At 40.2% G+C, this 19959-nt stretch overlaps 2 protein-coding genes across 20 annotated transcripts in view; both read right to left on the reverse strand.

Annotated features, from left to right (window-relative positions):
- On the reverse strand, nucleotides 1-2250 carry LOC140356460 (ras-related protein Rap-2b-like). The gene has a single exon (XM_072441418.1). The coding sequence runs from the start codon at nucleotides 1920-1922 to the stop codon at nucleotides 1374-1376; it is 549 nt and encodes a 182-aa protein (XP_072297519.1). The 5' UTR covers nucleotides 1923-2250; the 3' UTR covers nucleotides 1-1373.
- A 548-nt stretch (nucleotides 2251-2798) lies between these two features.
- The window catches only part of mbnl1 (muscleblind-like splicing regulator 1), a 37456-nt gene continuing 20295 nt past the window's right edge, over nucleotides 2799-19959 (reverse strand). For 8 of the 19 annotated variants that reach the window (XM_072441396.1, XM_072441395.1, XM_072441411.1 and 5 more), the window contains 10 exons: nucleotides 12333-12503; nucleotides 11416-11634; nucleotides 10277-10516; nucleotides 9338-9391; nucleotides 8093-8246; nucleotides 7494-7529; nucleotides 6894-6979; nucleotides 6574-6618; nucleotides 5933-6004; nucleotides 2799-5826 (listed from right to left, as the gene is read on the reverse strand). In XM_072441396.1, coding sequence (XP_072297497.1) covers nucleotides 5948-6004; nucleotides 6574-6618; nucleotides 6894-6979; nucleotides 7494-7529; nucleotides 8093-8246; nucleotides 9338-9391; nucleotides 10277-10516; nucleotides 11416-11634; nucleotides 12333-12503 — 1062 coding nt within the window. In that variant the 3' untranslated portion in view covers nucleotides 2799-5826; nucleotides 5933-5947. The remainder of the gene's footprint in view (nucleotides 5827-5932; nucleotides 6005-6573; nucleotides 6619-6893; nucleotides 6980-7493; nucleotides 7530-8092; nucleotides 8247-9337; nucleotides 9392-10276; nucleotides 10517-11415; nucleotides 11635-12332; nucleotides 12504-19959) is intronic. The other 11 variants (XM_072441398.1, XM_072441402.1, XM_072441399.1 and 8 more) reach the window with 11 other exon arrangements.

Consider the following 19959-nt stretch of genomic DNA (forward strand, 5'->3'; position numbering starts at 1 on the left):
TTATGTAAAATGTCTTTTGTATTACAAGTTGTTCAACCGACAGATGCATGGCAGAACATTTGCCACGATATAGGTACAATTACAGTAACTGAAAAGGTCACATTTATAAAATAAGAAAAAAAAAAAAACCTAATAGAGATAATACAGATAGACATGGCTTGCCATTCAGTGATCCAAAATAAATTCCAGTATTTGTTACTCTCGATAAATAGTACCTTGAGACCTTCACTTACAAGTCCGTTGGTTCACTTTGTCACTAAAAAAGTTCTGATTGCCATTGAGACGCACTGCAGAGGAAGTCGGGGTAATTTATTGGCACAGTCACAGGAGATTTCTTACAGGAAGGCACTTTACATGAGGGCTTAGTGCGCCCCCCATGTAGCAATAGAGAGCAATTCAACTATGGTTCGTGTTTTTTTGCTTGTGCACGCTGAGCAGAAATGCCATCAGAAGTGCAACCAGGGAAAAAAAAAAAGCGTATTATTTTTAAATGTGTGGGAGAATGGTCCACCGCTTTAAACAGACGAGCACACGAGTGGGCAGACCTACACCACTGGGAGGCTGGGTCAGAGAAAACCTATGCAAGGCTCGAGTGGTGAGTGATATGAGAGTTTTAAAAATACTAAAACAGCACTCTCCGATTTGACACCCCCCCCCAAAAACACCATAAAAAGTAGCCAATCCCTGCTGCTTGCTGCACTGCCAGGTTTTTGACACATGTAACACCTCCCCCATTATCACCAAAAACAAATCTCCAAGGCAGAAAGAAGAAATATTTAACCAGCCCGAAATAAGTAACGGTACAAATTGGCAAAATCCATCGTTCTATGAGGACACAACGAAAAAATAGGTGTCTCTTAGGTTTGTACAATAAGGGTTCCTTTGTAGCCATAGACTGTATGTAAAGATAGATGTGCTTATTATGATGGCTGAAAAAGTAAAGTTGAAAATAAGCTGCCTTTTTAATTGTTGTTTGTGAAGAGAAGCGATATTATGACTAAAAAGGGGAAAAAAGGATTTGTTTGGGTAAAATGAAACCTGTATTTCCATTCAAAAGGATGCCCTACAATGATGTTTCAGACTTTTGACAGCTGACACGATCCATCTTTCTATACAGTCTATAGTTGAGGCACATTTCCACAGAAGTGTGAAATACAAAGCTATAAAAAGGAAAAAAGAAAACAAAAAAGAAATCCAGAAAAAACATTCAAGTACTTTATCATGTAAACACTTCCAGACTATGATACATCACCGATTGTTGTCATCATCAATTTCTGTGCAACAATAAGACAGCAGTGTGAGGTGAGAATACTTTTACAAAGGGACAAGCGTTCACCCCCTGGGGACCGGGGTGCAGGTGCTGTCAGGTGCGCTCAGAGCAGGACACAGGAGCAGCACTGGTCTCCACCGCTGGGAACAGTGGAGTAGTTCATCTGTCTCACTATTTCTGCAAACAGTTCGTCGACAGAGGTTTTGTTTTTGGCTGATGTTTCCATAAAAGGGCAGTTCCAGTCTTGGGCCAGGGCTTTCCCCTCTCCTGAGGACACTTCTCTCTCCCCCTCCAGATCCACCTTGTTGCCCACCAGGATCATAGGGACCCTCTCGTACCTCTTCACTCGGATGATCTGGTCTCTCATGGGCTTGATGTCCTGGAAGCTCTGCTGGTTGACCATGCTGTAGACCAGGATGAAGCCTTGGCCGTTTTTGATGTACAGGTCTCGCATAGAGGCGAACTGCTCTGTCCCGGCCGTGTCCAGGATCTCCAGCACAGACGGAGACGAGTCCACCTCGATCTCCTTCCTGTAGAAGTCTTCTATGGTCGGGTCGTACTTCTCGATAAAAGAGCCTGTCACGAACTGGACCGTGAGCGCCGACTTCCCGACTCCTCCCGAACCCAGCACCACCACTTTATACTCCCTCATGGTTGTTTTCAGACGGAACTATAGCCGATGCCTCCTTTAACGCGACGAAGCCCGCTGCTCAGCCCAATGTTTTCAGAGCGCGCTGTCTGAGGCTGCGCGGCCGCGGATACTCGACTCCTGTGTCGGCCAAAGCGCCCGGCCTGCTCTGCTTTGAAGGCGGCTTACGGATCCAAGGAGAAGAGCCGCTCCTAGACATTTAGCGTCGCCAATTACAGCGCATTTTGATCGCCCTATATTGTGCAACGGCGCTGTAAAGCGTGATCGCTGCCGTTCCCTTCTTGCATGGCGTTTCCTGCCCACATCCTCAGCGCAGCGTCAACAGCGACGCTCAGTTCCGTTTTCTTAAAGGGGCCGTAACACTCTAATGCCGCGACAAAGCTGGTTATTACCATGGTAATATCATCATAAACGAAATTAGACCCACTTATGCTTTTACCAAGGACGTTTTGTACAGACCTAAATAAAAAGCCAACACCACCTTTACAGTAACTTCCAGATTAGAGTAGCTACAAATACTCAATTACAAGTACAATGTGTTGCCTGCTTAAGTAAATATACAAAGCTACTGTCTTCATTCAAACTTGATTCATTATTGAATTATATTGGAGCATCTGCTGTACTCAGTACCTCCTATGACTGTAAATGTAGCAAACTATATATTGCATAGGTTACTCAATTACAAGTACATGATTAAAACATCCACTCAGTTCAATTATCTGAAAACATCTACTCAATTACAGTAATTCTATTTGTATTTAGTTACTTTCCACCCCTGGTAACTTCTCACATTTAAATGGTTATAGGGATTTGCAGTAATGTTTGTGGTCCCAAGAATCACAAAGATTTCCTTTGTCCGAACAAAGACAGTGACACAAGTTTGCATAAGCGCCAAATGAAATATAGTTTTATTCAGATTTGTTTCATCCATACAGCAAGAGTCAGAGATATGGCAACAATCAAATGTGCATAAACAAATCTGAAGACAGAATAGTTATACATTATTGTGTGATATTTGTGGCAAATACTTATAACTGGTGGTTGCACTTACAAGGAAAAAGCAGTTAACAAAGCATATAATAGGCTTTGTGCCCCCAGCAGGGAGGAAAACCTTAAAGATCTGGTTTGGACAAAATGGCGCTTTGGTTCTAGCATCAGCACAGCAGCTTCAAGTCATGCAGACATCAGCTACTGTTACATTCATTTAAACAACTAATTGGCCAAATATTTTTGGTGTGGTGGTGACCTTGCCTGCTGAGTGCACAGTGATGTCAGAAGAAACAAGCTCTTCAGAGAGTTGACAGTGGCTCGGGATGGACACATGTCTTTATTGTCAATGTTTAAAAGGGATTCTTCTCATTTAAGATGATTTGTTTGGAAACAAAATCCCCCCATTTTTGTGGATGTTACATAGTGTTTTGTGTTTCATATTTGCTTTTTTTTTCCTTTTTACTTTAAATGTGTGTATTTTTACATGCAATAAAATCAAACTAGACAAGTTTGCAGATTTTGAGACTGGACTGGATATGTCATCCTACAAGGGTGGAGTTTGCATGATATGGGCATAATCCCACACAACATGCCCTGGCAATATCAGACACGGATAAAATAAGACAAAAAGCGCATAGCTTTCTCTGAATGCATTGGCCAAGAAACTAGTGCCCTTCTTTGCAAGCAATTTTAGCTGGTCTAATTTAAGAATTTAAATTAATCTAACAAAATTTCTTATAATTATAGATCTTTTTTATTCAAAATAATATCTCAATATGATACACATTTTCTCTGTTCATTTGACTATATACAGAAGTGCAAAAAGTCAACCCACTTCCCTTAGGTTAGAACTCAACGCCTGCAGCATTTTGGACTTGACCACATTGGAAAAGTCATGATCTCTCCTAATCTCACCATCCACAAACATCCAAACACCCGTCTATCTCACTGCTCATTTTGGCCTGACATTCAGGGCAAACTTAAGAAATATTTATAACAAATCTTATACACATATTTTTGAAATGGATACAGTAAAAAAGTTTTACCCTAAAACATGAATAATCCATTTCCAATACAATATATTTTCAAACATGGTACATGGAAAACTAAAATGAGATCAACATAGTTTGTCTTCACTGAGAATAATGGATCTTTCTTTACATCGAAAAATGTCTTTCTTCAGCAAACATTCTCTGACAAGGACTATGTAAAATCGACTGAAAAGACATCCAGCTATATGAATGAAGTCAACAGATTATAATCTATATTGTATATGGAAAAAGTTATGAATTTCATTCTACCTTAATTATCTTCAACGGCTAAGTCAGTGTTGTCAAGTAATATATAGTAAGGCAAAAAGAAACAATCTATAACTAGATACCTCAAATATTCAAATCCTTAAGTAGTACATAACACAGATTTAAGAGTAATTCTTACTTTTACACAAAGAGAAAAATAAATGAGAAGCGATGTGTGAGGAAACTATAAAACATCATTGGTGTGTTTAACCTGCATGTGATACAAATTACATTGGAGTGGGCTGAGGCCCATAAACAGTAATCTAAGGCTTTGTTAGGTACATTACAATCTGTAAAGACACACTACACACCTCTGTGAACACAAGAAAGGCAAGTGATCATCAACTAAGAACTGAAGAAATAATGAATGTATTTAAATCATGTAACATCTTGAAAATGTGACAAGAAATCTGTGCTTTGGTTCATCTAAATTCAGACTCTTTGTGATTAGGAACTTTCAATGAAAAAACTAGGCAAATCGACCTGCCTTGGTTCCTGGGACAAGCTCAGGTGGAGCAGTGGTGAACAGGGGAAAGAGCATCCACATAAACATTCATCAAGTGCACGTGTGGTGAAGATGACCTAATATAAAGTTATTTTTCCATCAACACATGGCTCAACAGTGCTGCTCTCAGACACAGTTGGAAAAGTCCTCTTCAGAAGAGGTGGCACTGTAACACAACTAAAGCTACACCCTCCACTTTTAGAGTCGATGGACTTATCTCTATAAACAAAACACCCTCTAATTAATGATAAAAACAAGAAAACAAAAATGGCATTAAACCTCTAAAACTGATTAGATGAAACCATATATTGTGTTATACATATGTATATAAATATATATAACACAAAGGACATAATAAAACTAAAATAATACAAAAGCCATATAAAACTTTACCTTCGGTAAACAAATAACACTGGTGAGATAACACTCGGGGTTAGCTGTATATGGCCTTGATGGCACACCACAAGTTAAGAAAAGCCTGGCTGTGCTTCAAGGTACACAGGTATGTTGGTTTACCCAGAACATTCATATGTCCACGACCCTCATTTCAACATCTAGTTTCACTAGCCATAAAATCACAATACTGTACAATTATTTTGGCAAATTAAATTCCTGTTAAATTATGGTGTCTATCATTGTTTAGTTTTCTAATTCAAGGTGCACGTTTACATCCCATTTGAAAACTCTGAAATATGGCTATTCAAAAAAGAAGAAATACAAAAGTAAAGAAAATCTTGGTCTACTAACGTACCAGCAATGTGGTGCTATACGCAGCCACACCAATGACCTGCATGTGCAGAAAAGAGAATAATTCAGAGTGCTATGGTTTAGTCAAACACAGAGGTGTAACGTGGGCTTTTCTCACTCTGAGACACAGCGTCTGAGGCTCCAGATCCTTCTCTCTTTGCTGGACACTACATTTGACAATCCAAGTGGGCGGATGGCGCATATCATGTGTTGCACTCGGGATGTTGACTCGTGTGATGAGACCATCGTCATGGGCTGGTTTAGAGATGACAGAACCTCCTGTCCCAATGCTTAACATTCTGAAGAATATGTACATAAAGGCTGCATTTGTTTGGCTTGGACGGTGCCAGTCCCACATTCATTTGATCTGTAAGACAAAAGATCAATATTGAGTTATGGCAGCATTTACATCATTAACATAAAGAGTTTTTTTTCTCTTATTGTTAAGATGCATAAATCTAAAAGAAACTCACTGTTCTTTACAGGAACTACATTTGAGTCAAGTACTTGTGACTACTCAGATGGTCTGCAGATATTATTGGAATCTGAAGATAAAAAACAGAGATGGAAGTTTAATGGTCCTCAAAAGATTCTGTGTGTGACGACTCAGGTTCACATTTGTACCACAGCCTTTCCTTAAAATGAGTTCATTGCTAAAAACTAAGATTAGCAATAATCTTCTTTAGTTGTGGCACAAGTATTTAGATGTTAATATGAAGCAACAGAGAGCGAGAGAAGGTAAGGAAAGAGAGATGAGAGGACGAGGGAACTGTCAGTGAGGTGGTTCCCCATGCAAAAGTCCTCCATTTTGTTGACCTGCACACCTCAGTGAAATTCAGCCAAAAAAGTCTCTACATCAAGAATTTAACACGATGATATCTGCACCCCTGTGGCAGCGCAGCGGTATTGACAAGTTCTGAAAAGAGCTTACAAAATGGAATAAAATGTAGCATATATATATTTTGTATAATTAGCTTGAAACATAAACATGGTAAAGCTTTGCTTTACGTGCTAGAAGCGGTGACAAAAAGAAAAAAGCCAAGCATCAAAGGGCACAGAAAGCAAGCTGTGCAGATGGCTTTGAAAATGTCAAAATAAACTACCTCATACATACCAATTGCATGTATTCGTTGGTAGTCAACTTTGTTAAGGAAGAGTCCTCAAAATGGAAAAGGACAAAAATCTAAGTTACAATGAGGACAGACATAAAATACAGTACAGTTTGTTCCCTAAAAAGAGAAAAGCGGAAGTGTGTAGAAAAGCAGTGTGTTTTAACATCTACATGTATGGATAAACACTTGTGTAGGCCAACAAGAGGGAGTACGGCCATCACCCACCCCCCATGTGAGACACAAGCAGCCCCTGGTCATTCATGTGCATTAACAGACATCATCATCATAAGAAGAGAGAGAATGAGGCGGTAGAGGTGCAAACCTGATTGGTGGAGGCAGTTGCGAAGGGAACGCTTGTAGCAGATGTGGTGGCTGCAGTGACCGGAGTACCACCGTGCATCATGGGAACTTTTTGGAGGGAAAATCATGTAAGCAAAAATACACAGAGGAGCAGTGGAGCCACATACACACGAGGCAAATGAGGCAAGGACTTCGAGGGGTGGGAGGGGTTCAATCAACTGGCTCCTTTTCACACCTCTGCCCACATCACAATAAGCTAGTAAGCTGGAACTTAATTAATTCAATACTTTTACTAAAATTGTAATATTTATATTTGTGAATCACCAGACTTATACTAGATTCCAGGTCTGTGGCAGAGGAGATAAAGAGGAGGGTTACAATTGAACTCCCTCAGTTTTTAATAGATGTCATGTTAGACCAGCCAGGAGCCCAGTTAAGAACAAGCAAGCAATATCTGTGTATTGTACAAATGGAAATAGCAGTCTAAAATCAGCTGTTGTATTTGCAATGTACAAAAAAGGTTTATTTTTCTTATATCAATTCTTTAAGAGAAACATGATCAAACCTCTACTATTAGAGACATAAAGTAAAAATGAACTAAAGAAGGAAAGCTGGAACCTACCAACACTGGCTGTGGGTGTCATGCACAATATTGAGCCTGCCCATCATGCAGTGCAACAGGAAGTGGGTTGGATAGGGAAGAGAAATCAAAACAGCCCATCACAAGGTTCGTTAGAGTAAGGGGAGAGATAAGGTGGGAAACAAATTATTAATATCTTTTGAATAGTCATCAATGATTGGAAAAAGCGTGTTGTGAACTCATCTTGTGGCAAATTACCATAAATCTATGGTGTCTAGTTTAGTAGTCTGTCTGTGACTGTGGTCATGAGTTATGACTCTGCATATCCTGTGTTCATTAAAGATTATACATATTCTAGACAGTGAGAAAACTCACAAGCTGAACTAACCACTTTAATGTCTGTCACCAAACTGTTGGCTCACCCCAAACTGCTGATCACAGCACTACTAAATCAAATTTTGGCTTCTTCCACACGTCTTTTGTACTTTGTATCACAGTTTAGAGAATACATATCCCTAGAAGCCTGATGGAAGTGTAGCTAAACTCTATTTCCCTGCTTTAGCCAAGCAGAGACAGATGAGTCTACTCCAGGTCTTGTTTGTGACCTGAGCCTGAGCGTTGCTGTGGAGGTATTTACATACCTGATGGGAGGAAAGCAGCCTGCTGCTGAAACTGCATGCTGGCCAGGGCTTGTTGGTACTGGAGCATGCCTGTGTTAAACATAGCAGAGGCTCCATTGGCCTTCTCCAGGGCAGCCCGCTTTGGCATGGGACCCATGACACTAGGGGCGATGCCCTGCCAATCCGCATGAAGAGAGATAATCAACAAGAAGACAGAGGAAGAGGTGCGTGGTCAGAGAGAGAGGAGTGTTGAGAAGAAGCAAAACAAGAAAGAAAAACAAAAAGAGTAAATACGTTAGACACATCATATAAACACGATCACCATATCTATGTGTGTACAACAAAATTATCATCTCATCAGTAGCAAGCAAGCAGCAATCTGACACAGTACTACACAAGCAGCAGGAGCATGGTGTCTACTGGTGCTTCGGGCTATTAACAAGCAGTTCTACCGTAATATGTCTAATCTGGGGCTGATTTCTATTCGTTATTTGGATCTCCTAGGAATTACTTAATGCAATATGCAAGCATTAAATATGCTAAAATAAACAAAGCTGCTACAATAACAAGAGGTGGAACAAGAAGGAAGCACAGAGAGAGGGATGCTGCACTGCTAGCTCCATGATAAACAGTGTAAGCCATGTTTAAGTGATATTTCACAGTCAAATGGTTTCACGGCAGTGACCAGCAATAGCAACTATGCTTTTGAAATGTTCAAATTGTTTGTATTGTAATATAATCTCAAAAGTGAGGCAATTTATGAAGTCTGAAGAGTTGTGAACCATGGACAGAGTGAACTATCATTTTAATTGCAATCACCTCTAATGGTCTGATAGACCGTTCCTCTTAGCCCCACCCTTTTCCATATTTATGCACTTGCAACATAAACAACATGCACACTTTAGATTGAGTAGCTTATAACACTGAGCACTGACTTACAGGACGGACAGTAAGACTTAAGCCATGCCACCATTGTACAAGCTCTACTTCCCTAGCCCTTACTGACATTTGTTAAATAGGCTTTAGGTGATGAACTGATTGTGTCCACATCAGAAGATTAGAGACAAAAGATGCATTCTACAAATCAGATACCACTAGATTCCAAAGAGGCCACTATCATTTCATCACAAGCAATAATGACAGATTGACAGGAGGAAATACATTTAGCACTGACACAACGACTAACGAAAAGAGCCAAGTATCTTTGGTTAATACTGCACAACAACAAAGCCACATGCCAAGCTAAAAGGTGAAAGGTCATAGTACCAGGTCAAAGGTTGCGTCGAGGGGTCGCTTCAGTGATTTGACAGCCGACTGAGTCTTAATTAGCAGGCAGCGAGCACATGATGGCAATGGGCCAATGGGGTTCAAGCGCATTAACATAAACCAGCAAGCAGAGGTGCATCATGGGGGCAGCAGTGCAGTTTGGGTATAGGTGAGAAAAAAACATAAACAAATAAAAAAACAAATCATTGGAATGCAATATACAGAGGGGATAACAGGACTAAGGCATGCACAGTGTGAACGCTACAGCTCTACCGCTCAACAGTTAAAATGATCAGTGGTAGCTACGCTCTACATTAGTTATAGTCACACAGAAAATGGATAAATATAGCGATGAAAATAAGTAGTCACAGTGGACAGAAACATATTATACACTGTGCGTTTAACAGTCAGTGTCACATTACAAGGATTCACCCCAAATCTCTGCCTGGCCCATAATGGAAAATGCTTGTAATATTTTGGAAAGTGACTTGGGACTGGCGGAGTGATACTGCAGTACTGCTGTTGTACAATTGTTGTACTATTGTTGTACTTTATACTGTGAAATTCAGAGCACAATCAGTCCGGCATCAAAATGTCAAGAGGAAGAGAAGTAAGAAGTAGGAAGTACAGAAACAATGGTGTCACAAATAAAGTGGTGTGGGTCTGGCTGTCCCTTATGTTTAAGGATGAGATGAAAAAGAAACATGGCATTCACACCACCCAAATGACACTATTTCAAGTGGGGTAAATGGCCAGATCCTTCTTCACAACATCCTTCTCTGAGCACATTTAACCCAAAAACATGCAGAATTTGAAGGAAAAAAGGCAGAACTGGAAAAACCATAGGACAATTTGAATAAAGCCACAAACTTAACCTAACTGATGCCTGCTTAAGCTGCAACATATGTGAGGGTGTTAAAGCGTGTGCAGACTGCTCACCATGGCTGCGGCGGCTGTGGCCTGGTTCACCTGGTGCTGCGTGGCCTTGATTTTGGCCTGAAGATGGGCCGGAGGGTGGAAGTACTTGCATTTTTCCCGGGAGCAGCGACCCTTGATGTAGTCCATGCACACAGTGACGGTGTTGTCGTTGGTGTCGATCATGGTGCTGTCAGCAGGGTGGGCAAAGCGGCAGTCATTCTCCCCCCGCGAGCAGTTGCCCCTCTGGTACTCTCGACAAACCTGCACACAGCATCATAAACACGATAAACATGATAAACATGATAAACTGAGCTGCCCAGGCTGCAGTTTGAGACATTCATTTGTAATAGAAATATCCATAATGACCACCAGAGGACAGCACTACATCTGAAATAGATCCCCCAATGTTAGACCGCAAATTTCACTAAAATAAAGCAAACAATTACATTTAAGATTTTACAAAAAAAAGTGCCTATTTTCAACGGTGTTTTTCAATTTTGGTGAAGTTTAAAATAGAGTGCAGCAGATATGACAAAGGTAGAGGGGATTCCAAAACTGTTACTCTCAACCATTTTGTAAATCCATATAAATCACACAATAATTATGCTTTGGCAAATAATACCCGACAACACCTTTAATTTGTTAAATTATTGTTTAAACTTTCAGAAAACTGAACCGTGTCTGTTGAGTGAAAATTGTCTGCATTTTGGTTGGAATGTTGCTTATTGATGTCAGATAAAGAGATTCCGTTCATTTTTTTATCTTTCTATTTTTCATCACAAACTGCAACTTGACTGATGAACTACTGTGATAAATATAACAGGTACTATCACACCAAAAAAATAGAAAAAATGGGGAACTGCGTTGAAGTATTAAACTTTAGTATTCTTTTATCTTGGTCCTGTTGTTCATTGAAAGATTCAAAGCTGACAACAAGCAGCATGGTTTTTATGATGTACTGTGCTGTAGTTGATTAATGGTGTACTTAACAGTTTAGTAGGTATTTGCAGATGCCCCTGATGCCATAAAACACTTACTTGTGTTAGAACTACCTTACATAGGTAAAATTATACACTCCTGAGACTCTTTACAAATGGGTAATTTTCGCTACACAAACATTTTTAGTATTGGGACAATCAGTATGTTTGTTGGTGCGTTACCTCGAGTCTGTCTGTTCTCAGCAATTTCTGGGCTGCAGCGGCTGCAGCGTTGGGCATCTGGCTGACCTGGGGGCTGGAGGCCATCAGGACTTGGGTGCTGGGCATGATTTCAGGCGGCATCAGGCCGGGGGACATGGGGCTCAGATAGGGATTAAAGGCTGCAGCAGCTGCTGCGGCGCTGGCATTGGTGGCCAAGCCGGGTGAGACAGAGAACATAGGCTATAGAAAGGAAGACACAACGTTAAGTTAAACAACCAGATTGGAGTGGTTTTGTGAGGGTCAGCACTAGATCACACACTCATAACTCATGGAAGTGACGAATTCTGTCCTGCTGATACAGCTCAGGCAATCATTTTCTCTCTAAAAAGCTTTTTTTCATTGCATTACAGTCTGTTCCACACAAACATAGTATATTTTGTTTTGGGCTTGAATGTTGAGCGCTTTTTGTTTTTGACCAAACCACAATAAATACATAAAAAAAAAAAAAAAATAGGGTTAACCCCTAACCTTGACCCCTAATCCTAACCTTAACCCCTAATCCTAACCTTAACCCCTAACCCTTAGTTTTTGTAGTAGTTAGGAGACGAGGGGGAAAATTTAACAAACTAGTCTTTGCAATCTATAAATTCAAAATGTAAACAGGGTCGGAGTCGAACCCAAAAACAACAGCATGGCACGCCGTCGTTCAAACTGCTGAGCCAATTGATCTGGAAATCACCTGATGCAAGACAGAAAATATACCTCACATGTGACCTGCCCGCCACGAGGGCCACCAAATTCGTCACTTTCTGGACAGAATTCGTCTGTGAGTCTGTGAGTTATGTGTATGATCTAGTGCCGACCCTTTTGTGAGGAGGCCGTGATTACGTCGTGAGGAGCTGGGACAGGTCTGGGTTTGGGTCATGTGTGTCTCTCACCATGGGGGGGAGTTGTGTACCGGGCATCATGGCATTGGCCAGCTGCATCTGCTGTGCCAACATGGCCATGTTCTTCTGTTGGATCAGGTTGTTCCGCCCATTGATCTCCAGCTGGGTTTTTAGGTGAGGAGGAGGATGCAGGTACTTGCAGTTCTCCCTGGAACAGCGACCCTACAACAAGCAAATAATGTGGTTACTATTTTATTATTAGGCTACATGTTGTTGAAACTCACTATGTTAAGTAAATTGGTATCAAATATCAAATTATCATTGCTCATAGATTCCTAGCCTTAATCCAAAAAATACATTGGCAACATGAGACCCTGTTTATAGTTATAGTTTATAGACTCTGGAATTGACATTAGCTGAGAGCAGCACTAATTGTTAACAGCTTAGTATTTCAGTCAGTCCCGTGAGGAGCATGAGTTTGTGTTGTGCGTGCGTGTGTGTGTGCACGTGTGTGTGTGTGTGCGTGCGTGTGTGTGTGTGCGTGTGTGTGTGTGTGCACGTGTGTGCGTGCGTGTGTGTGTGTGCGTGCGTGTGTGTGTGCGTGTGTGTGTGCACGTGTGTGCGTGCGTGTGTGTGTGTGCGCACGTGTGTGTGTGTGCGTGCGTGCGTGTGTGTGTGTGCACGTGTGTGTGTGTGTGCGTGCGTGCGTGTGTGTGTGTGCGTGCGTGTGTGTGCGTGTGTGTGTGTGCACGTGTGTGCGTGCGTGTGTGTGTGTGCGCACGTGTGTGTGTGTGTGTGCACGTGTGTGTGTGTGCGTGCGTGTGTGCGTGTGTGTGCACGTGTGTGTGTGTGTGCACGTGTGTGTGTGTGCACGTGTGTGTGTGTGTGTGTGTGCACGTGTGTGTGTGTGTGTGTTAGCTCAAGGAGGTCATGACACTATTGCTGCTCTTTAGATATCCAGCTTGGCTACAATGCTAGCTGCTACAGCTAAAAATACCATGGGCTCATATGATCCATATTGTATCAGCAAGTCATTTGAAGTCTTTCAGGGGTCACACTTAAAAGTCTGAGAGCAATTATCTAAGAGAGGGTCAGTTTTTGCTGCCTGCTGTATATCCAATTATAGCACAGTCCAACAAGAAGTCAGACACGAGCGCATTCTCATCTGAGTAAGATTGTATATACAATGTGTGCACAACAGGGTCAAGTTCGTGTAACAGGTGGGAGATAAACGTCACACACACAGGCTAAAGAGGCATGTATTTAGTGCGGGCCCTAGGGCACAGTGTGGTGTTTCCCCTCTCTGAAAGAGCTGTCCCCTCTGGGAATAATCTGAATCCCAGCCAAGCCTGCAGCCTGCTCTCCTTCACTTTCACTGACACAGGAGCAGACAGGACAGGTGTGAAGGGACGGTGCGGGGGCCAGGTCCCAGCTACCACCCGTGACTGATGTGGAAATAGTTATAAGACCATTTATTTAGCATTTTGACAATATTCTCAAGCAGGTATGGGAAATCAACCACTGAGAATATCTCTTTTCTGATGTTGTGATTGACACATTTCTGGATTAGCGCGCAATGTGGTCTCCTGCTATGTCATAAATTTAATAAATCTAAAAAAGGATTCAATTTCACAGAAAAGTAATTTACCGAGCAGCAATCATTTGAAATACGTCTATCTTAATAACACTGCCTTTATGATCATAATAAAAATAGCATTCAATCAATCCTTCAGTGGTTTTGTTGCCTGCAGTACTTAGGCCAACCTGGCACTGAGAGGAATCCTGACACTGGAGAAAGTGTGTGCGTGTGTGCGAGGGGAAAGTGGGCAAGTGTGCCATTTGAAGGGGAGCTGATTTGGAGGCAGGTTCCAAAAGCACTCATCCAGAGAGTGACAATGGTATGCAAAGAGGGGAGGGCTGTGTGTGTGTGCAAAGGCGGGGCAGGCGCGATCATGTTGCCCTCACCCCGTATGACCCTGTCTGTCGACAGGTGGATTCACCTTTGCACTGATATATTTATGATTTATGTTTGTTTAGGAGGTTAAGGGCCAGGAGACACATGTAACTAAAACAGGACTTAACTCTTAACAACTGCCTTTTTAAATTAAAAAAACAACAACCAAAAAGAAGTAAACAGTAGCAAGAGCCAGAGTGAGCTGGATAAAATGAATCACGTTGAGATGGCTGTATAGTTAGCATGAATGCAGAATACTGAGAAAGCAGAGCAGAAGAGAAACGCCCCCGACGTGAGGTTTATGGTTGCTATTATGACATGAGTGGCCTTGAGGAGCAGGGAGACGGTGTCCACGGCAACGCTGCGCTCCAACATCAGGCATGAATCCCTGTGTTTCTGCAGAAGCTATAAATGTGGCATTCCTCTCCTTTCAAACAAAATAGAACAGTGGCTCATTACACATTTTTAAGCCAAACAAATGGACTAAATTAAAGCTCTGCAACTGAGATGTAATAATCAAAAACAATAGGCATTTACTAAATTAAGCAAAGACGTTGCCACAGACTGAGCTTTACATGTGGAAAGATGATAGCAAAGAGGTGCCAGGAAGGATTGTTGCGTTGCCATAGCAATCAAGTAATTCAAAAGAAATATTTATCTTTTGAATCGGAAAAGTCCTCATAAAGTCCTTCAAAACAGAATGCCATTATATGTCTCAAACACATGGCCAGGACCAGGAAATCTTACAGTTCAGAAGTAAAGATTAAAAGCATTTATAGAATCCAAGCCGAGTGATTGAACCAATATTGGTAGCGATATTTTTTTTTATTTTTTCTTTGCCCATAGGCTGTATTAGGCAGTGACATGGTGGCTGAGAGAGAAGAGAGGACATCCAGTAAATTGTCGGAGTCGGGATTGAAACTCACGACACTTAGTAATCGTGTGTATACTTTTTCCCCAGATCAAGCCAGGAATGAACTCCTCCAGGCTACTGTGCAGTGTGATTGATAGAAGTAGTAACACGTCCAACCCGGATTGCACTCTTAGAGCCCTTGAACCACAGTCAACACACGCCCTACTTTAGTGATTGTGTGGGATTTAATAAACAATGAACAAATGTGTTAAGAATGCTGGGCGGGGCTGCATCCCATCCTTTTAGAAACCAGATTAAGAATGAGGTAAGGTATTTTAAAATAATCCAGTGAATGCAAGAATAATTTATTAGTATTACAGCAATATTTATAGCCATTTTGTATGTTATTTTCTTTTATTTAAAGGGTTTCTTGTTAAGTTTTTTGGTGGATTCTCCAAAACGTTTTGACTGGAATGTTCCACAAAATTGTATACAACTTGGCAAAGTGACGCCACCAAAACACATATTTTTTGAGAGATAGAAACACCTGTAATTGAATTTAATAAACATCCCCATAACTGTCAAACTCGGCACAATTTTAGTATAAGCACAAATTTCATGTACATGACCGTTTTTCTGTCTAGAGCACAAACATCACTGCAGCTCAGGTGTACCTACATGATTTTGGTGTTTTATTCTGTTCCGCTTTGGGACTAGAATGGCCATGTCTGGTACTCACTTCCCCTGTTTTGATGGGACGCCGTGGCCTCGTGGTGCTATGATGTTGTGGTGTGAAGCTGCCCTGCGTTCCTCTGACTCCAGTATAAACATACATGAAAGTCCTCTCTCCCTCGCCCGCTGTGAATGAGGCTTTGTTCTGCAGGAGTCCGGCAAACACTCAAAGGGCCAGCACCAGCGGTCGGTCTCTTTGTCTACTGTTTGCTCAAAATGTAACAAAATAGATGAGAATAACTTGTGTAATCAAAGTCTACAGGTTTATACAATATATTGAAGCACAATGAGGTATGTAAAATGCGGGCAACAATAACAGATCATTGGATAAGAATATATATATTGATGAGGGTACTGCAAAAAATTTGTTTCAAATTACATGCAAGAATCTAATTATCTTGCAATGAGTGAGGCTGCAAAGTTTAATTGACGAATCTAGCCGACTGTAAAAAGCATCGTAATTGTTATCCCACTATACAGCCTATAAAAACATAAAAAATACAGCATCTTTTTATAACAAAGACAGTGGCTTTCTTAAATAAAAAGGTTGAAAAATAATTAACGATTTCAAATTCAATCAATTCATTTTATTAGTAAATATTATCTTTCTAGAAGTCACCACTTCAACATTTATTTGGTTGATAATGTACTTAAAAATGTATAGTGTATTTAAAAAATGTACAATAAAATTACTCATATTACTCAGTCAACTAATTAAAAAAAATAATCGCTGACTAGTCGACTAAAATAATCATTAGCCTTAACAATGACATTATTCTTTTTTTCATCTGAGAGTAACATCCTGATTGTTAAAAGTATTCATACACAATTAAAATAATTAAATAAAAACAAACTTTTGTTAATATAGTTAAAGCTTGATAGAATTACAAGAAAGCAGACATGTGTGACTCAACCTCATTAAGCTTTCAAGGGGAAGAAGATAAGCAGTATCTCCAGAGCAGAGCTGCTGTGACTTGCATTTCAGAAGAGGCAGCTCGTCATAAACAGCTCATGTTTCTATCTCTCAGCTCTATGCTGCGGGAGGAGATCTGACCATGGGGCTGATGCCGATATGAAGAAGGGAGTGTTCATCTGTGATAGTTAGAACAATAATAATATGGCCCGAGTGAAAACATGGATAACATGGGGGAGCAATAGGATTATAAAGATAAGGTCTAGGGCGCATAAACAATAGCAATATTGGATAATGATTGCCAGCAAACACTAACTAATATAACAATAAATCTACTGTAAATAATTTGGAATATTATGGCAATATAGGACTATAACAGTCTAATGTCAAATCAAAGGTCAGAACAATTTTGACTGGTTTGAACAATGTTGTAATGGGAGTGTTGTATGTTAATCTCATAAGAAGCAGGCCTAAAGTGGTCGTATTGTTGGTATGTCAGAAATCAGGTGAAACACACGGCTGACATGGGAAAGATGCTGACATAGATCCAGTGGTTTATCCAAACACACACAGCAATGAGTTATTCACACTTGAACGGTATTCTGAGAAAAGCCTCAGGTCAGATGTCACACACACAAGAGCACTGCGTCCAAACTTAGAGCTCTCCTCCCCCACCTGCACCTCACTATCTCTCCACAAACACGCTTTCATGTGACTTTCTCTCCACTATCTTTCCATGCACACAACTAGCTCTGGTGCAATGGGGCTCCTGCTGCAAAAGCTAACAAGGTTAACTCCCAACTTTTCATTATCAGTAATAACATAGCCATCACGCTGCTATTGATTCGAGGAGCTTATGAAAGGCATCCAGTCCTCATGCTGTGTATATGAGCAGCCTGAGAAGGTTTATTTAATTATTTTGGAGCTCAGCATCTTACAATGAACAGCAAATAGTTACAACACAATTCACAGGGGACACACGGTAGCAATTTTTTTTTTTATGTATTACCTATGCAGAATCACAGCAAGAATAAAATGTTGCACCTTTCATATTCTTTGTATCTGTTTTAATAACCTGTATCACTACATTATGTCACAACTACATTTTGTCAGTACCACTTTGAGCTTAGAGACAGCTAAATACTACAGTGTGATTCTGACACTCTAAAGAGGGAATGACTTGGTTTGCAGCACAAACAGATTTATTTATCATATATTATACTAATCTGATTTCACATAGTGTAATCCTATCCCCTGCTCTAATCCATAGTCAAATGGCCTAATCCTATTTCTGCATGTGATTATTGCTGGTGGTTACTTTTCATCTTAAACTGTGGATTTTAAATACATTTAGCCTCTCTTTCTTTTTCTTTTTCCACTCCTTGCCTCTGATTCTAAAGTAACTCTATGTTTTGGTATTATTATATAACAGTAAGGAATTATCATCATAAACAAAGCTTGATGAGTTCATAGAAATGTAAGATCTGCAATGCGGCGGACTTCATAAAAAGACCTGTTGGTTTCACAGAAAAAAAATTAAGTTAAGTCAAATTAAACCGGGGGTGGTGCAGATGTTCAAGGTTGAAAATAAAGACACAAAATGGAGGTTGTATCATTTTTCTATAGAGCAATTCCATTTATGACCTTCAAAACGATCCAAAACACTCACATATTCATTGGCATCTCTTTTAGGTACACCTGTCATTAAGTCTTGTTGTAGTCGGCCTGAATAAAGACTTCACAGACTAAAGACAAACTGGAATTTTCAAGAGAGAGTGAAAATATCTAGTCAGAGTGAAATATAAAGTGAAAGATCTGTGGATATACGATTAATTTCAGACGACAGAAAAGAAACCATCCTGATATACTTTCCTGCAAATACATAAAAGTACGTAAAGAGTAGAACAGATTACCATAGTCCATAAAATTATGCAATGTACTTCCAATCAGCAATAGACTGAACAGGCCCAGACATTTTGATTGTGTGAAGGTATGTGCTTGTGAACAGAGAGCTGGATGGACGCATTTCGAGTATGCTTTTGCATAGACTTAATGACTTTCAAGAGCAGACATTGCGTGTCTCAGCTCCTGGCACTGAGTATTGGTGTTTGAGGAAGAGGAAGGGCACATAATACTTGACTGATGGCCCTAACAGCTGGAGCGGCCAACTAAAAAGGTGCCAAGAGAGTCCTTGTATAAGTTACACAACATGCCCTAAAGCTAGTTCTACTCTCACCTGCCTGATCTAACGATAATGATACATGGACTAAATAAAGACATATATTTAGTATATAAATATATATATATATGCCTATTCAAGAAAGAGAATATAATAGTGTATAACAGAACAATTCCAGGTCTGAATTAGGGATAAACCAGGTCTTAAATAGAAAAACCTATTTACTAATTTACTACTTAAGAGTACAGTTACATTGTAAAATACATAAGTATGAGTAAAGTGTGATGTCCTGAAACTACTGACAGAAAAACGTACTACTACACAATACTAAATGTATGCTGTTTTATACGGTAACTTATTATTGTATTGAGTCTTCTATAACTACAATTGGTTAAGTCTAACAATAGCTATTCTATTCTTTGTGGTATTAGCTCCTCTGACCGCTACCTTTTAGCTGCTAATCCGGCAAAGCCCCTTACTTATTGAGCTGTCTTTTCCTGCTGGCTCAATATGGAAATTGTATTACAATTTTGCTCAACACAATGTCAAAGATGGTAATATTATCAGATGTTTACTTAAATGCAGCAGTCTCATATTAAAGTAAACAAATGTTAGATTAACTTATCAGCAGTAGCATTGCATGGGAAAAGTATTTCACATCTGTTCCCATGTAAGTAGGCTAAAACAAGCAAACATAAAAATAAAATAAATAAATAAATAAGATAAATAAAAGGAAAGGAAAAAAAACTGGATCAACTTCATGTTAGAAACAGGGTTCTCTAAGAAACAAAAATGAACAGGTTTGAATACTGAAACATCTACATAAATAAAACAAAACTGAACATTTTCTGAATTGTTTGTTGGGATCTATATCAGATCTAGTATATGACTTGCCTGGGATCCAGAACACACACACCTAAATTCTTTATGAAGAGTGAGTCTGGTCACCTCGCCCTCCTGAGCCTCGAGTCAACCTAAAAACGTACCATGCAATTAGCTGCGTTTATTTCTGTGTCGCGTGTGAAACGGAGGAGTTCATTGGTCATT

Source organism: Eucyclogobius newberryi, unplaced genomic scaffold (genome assembly GCF_026437365.1).
Source record: "Eucyclogobius newberryi isolate DKJ021-1_F unplaced genomic scaffold, fEucNew1.0.hap1 SCAF_12, whole genome shotgun sequence".
Lineage (NCBI taxonomy): Eukaryota > Metazoa > Chordata > Actinopteri > Gobiiformes > Gobiidae > Eucyclogobius > Eucyclogobius newberryi.

What these genes read in the sequence shown, in the direction of transcription:
- LOC140356460 (XM_072441418.1), bottom strand. Translation starts at nt 1,922, where the DNA reads ATGAGGGAGTATAAAGTGGTGGTGCTGGGTTCGGGAGGAGTCGGGAAG.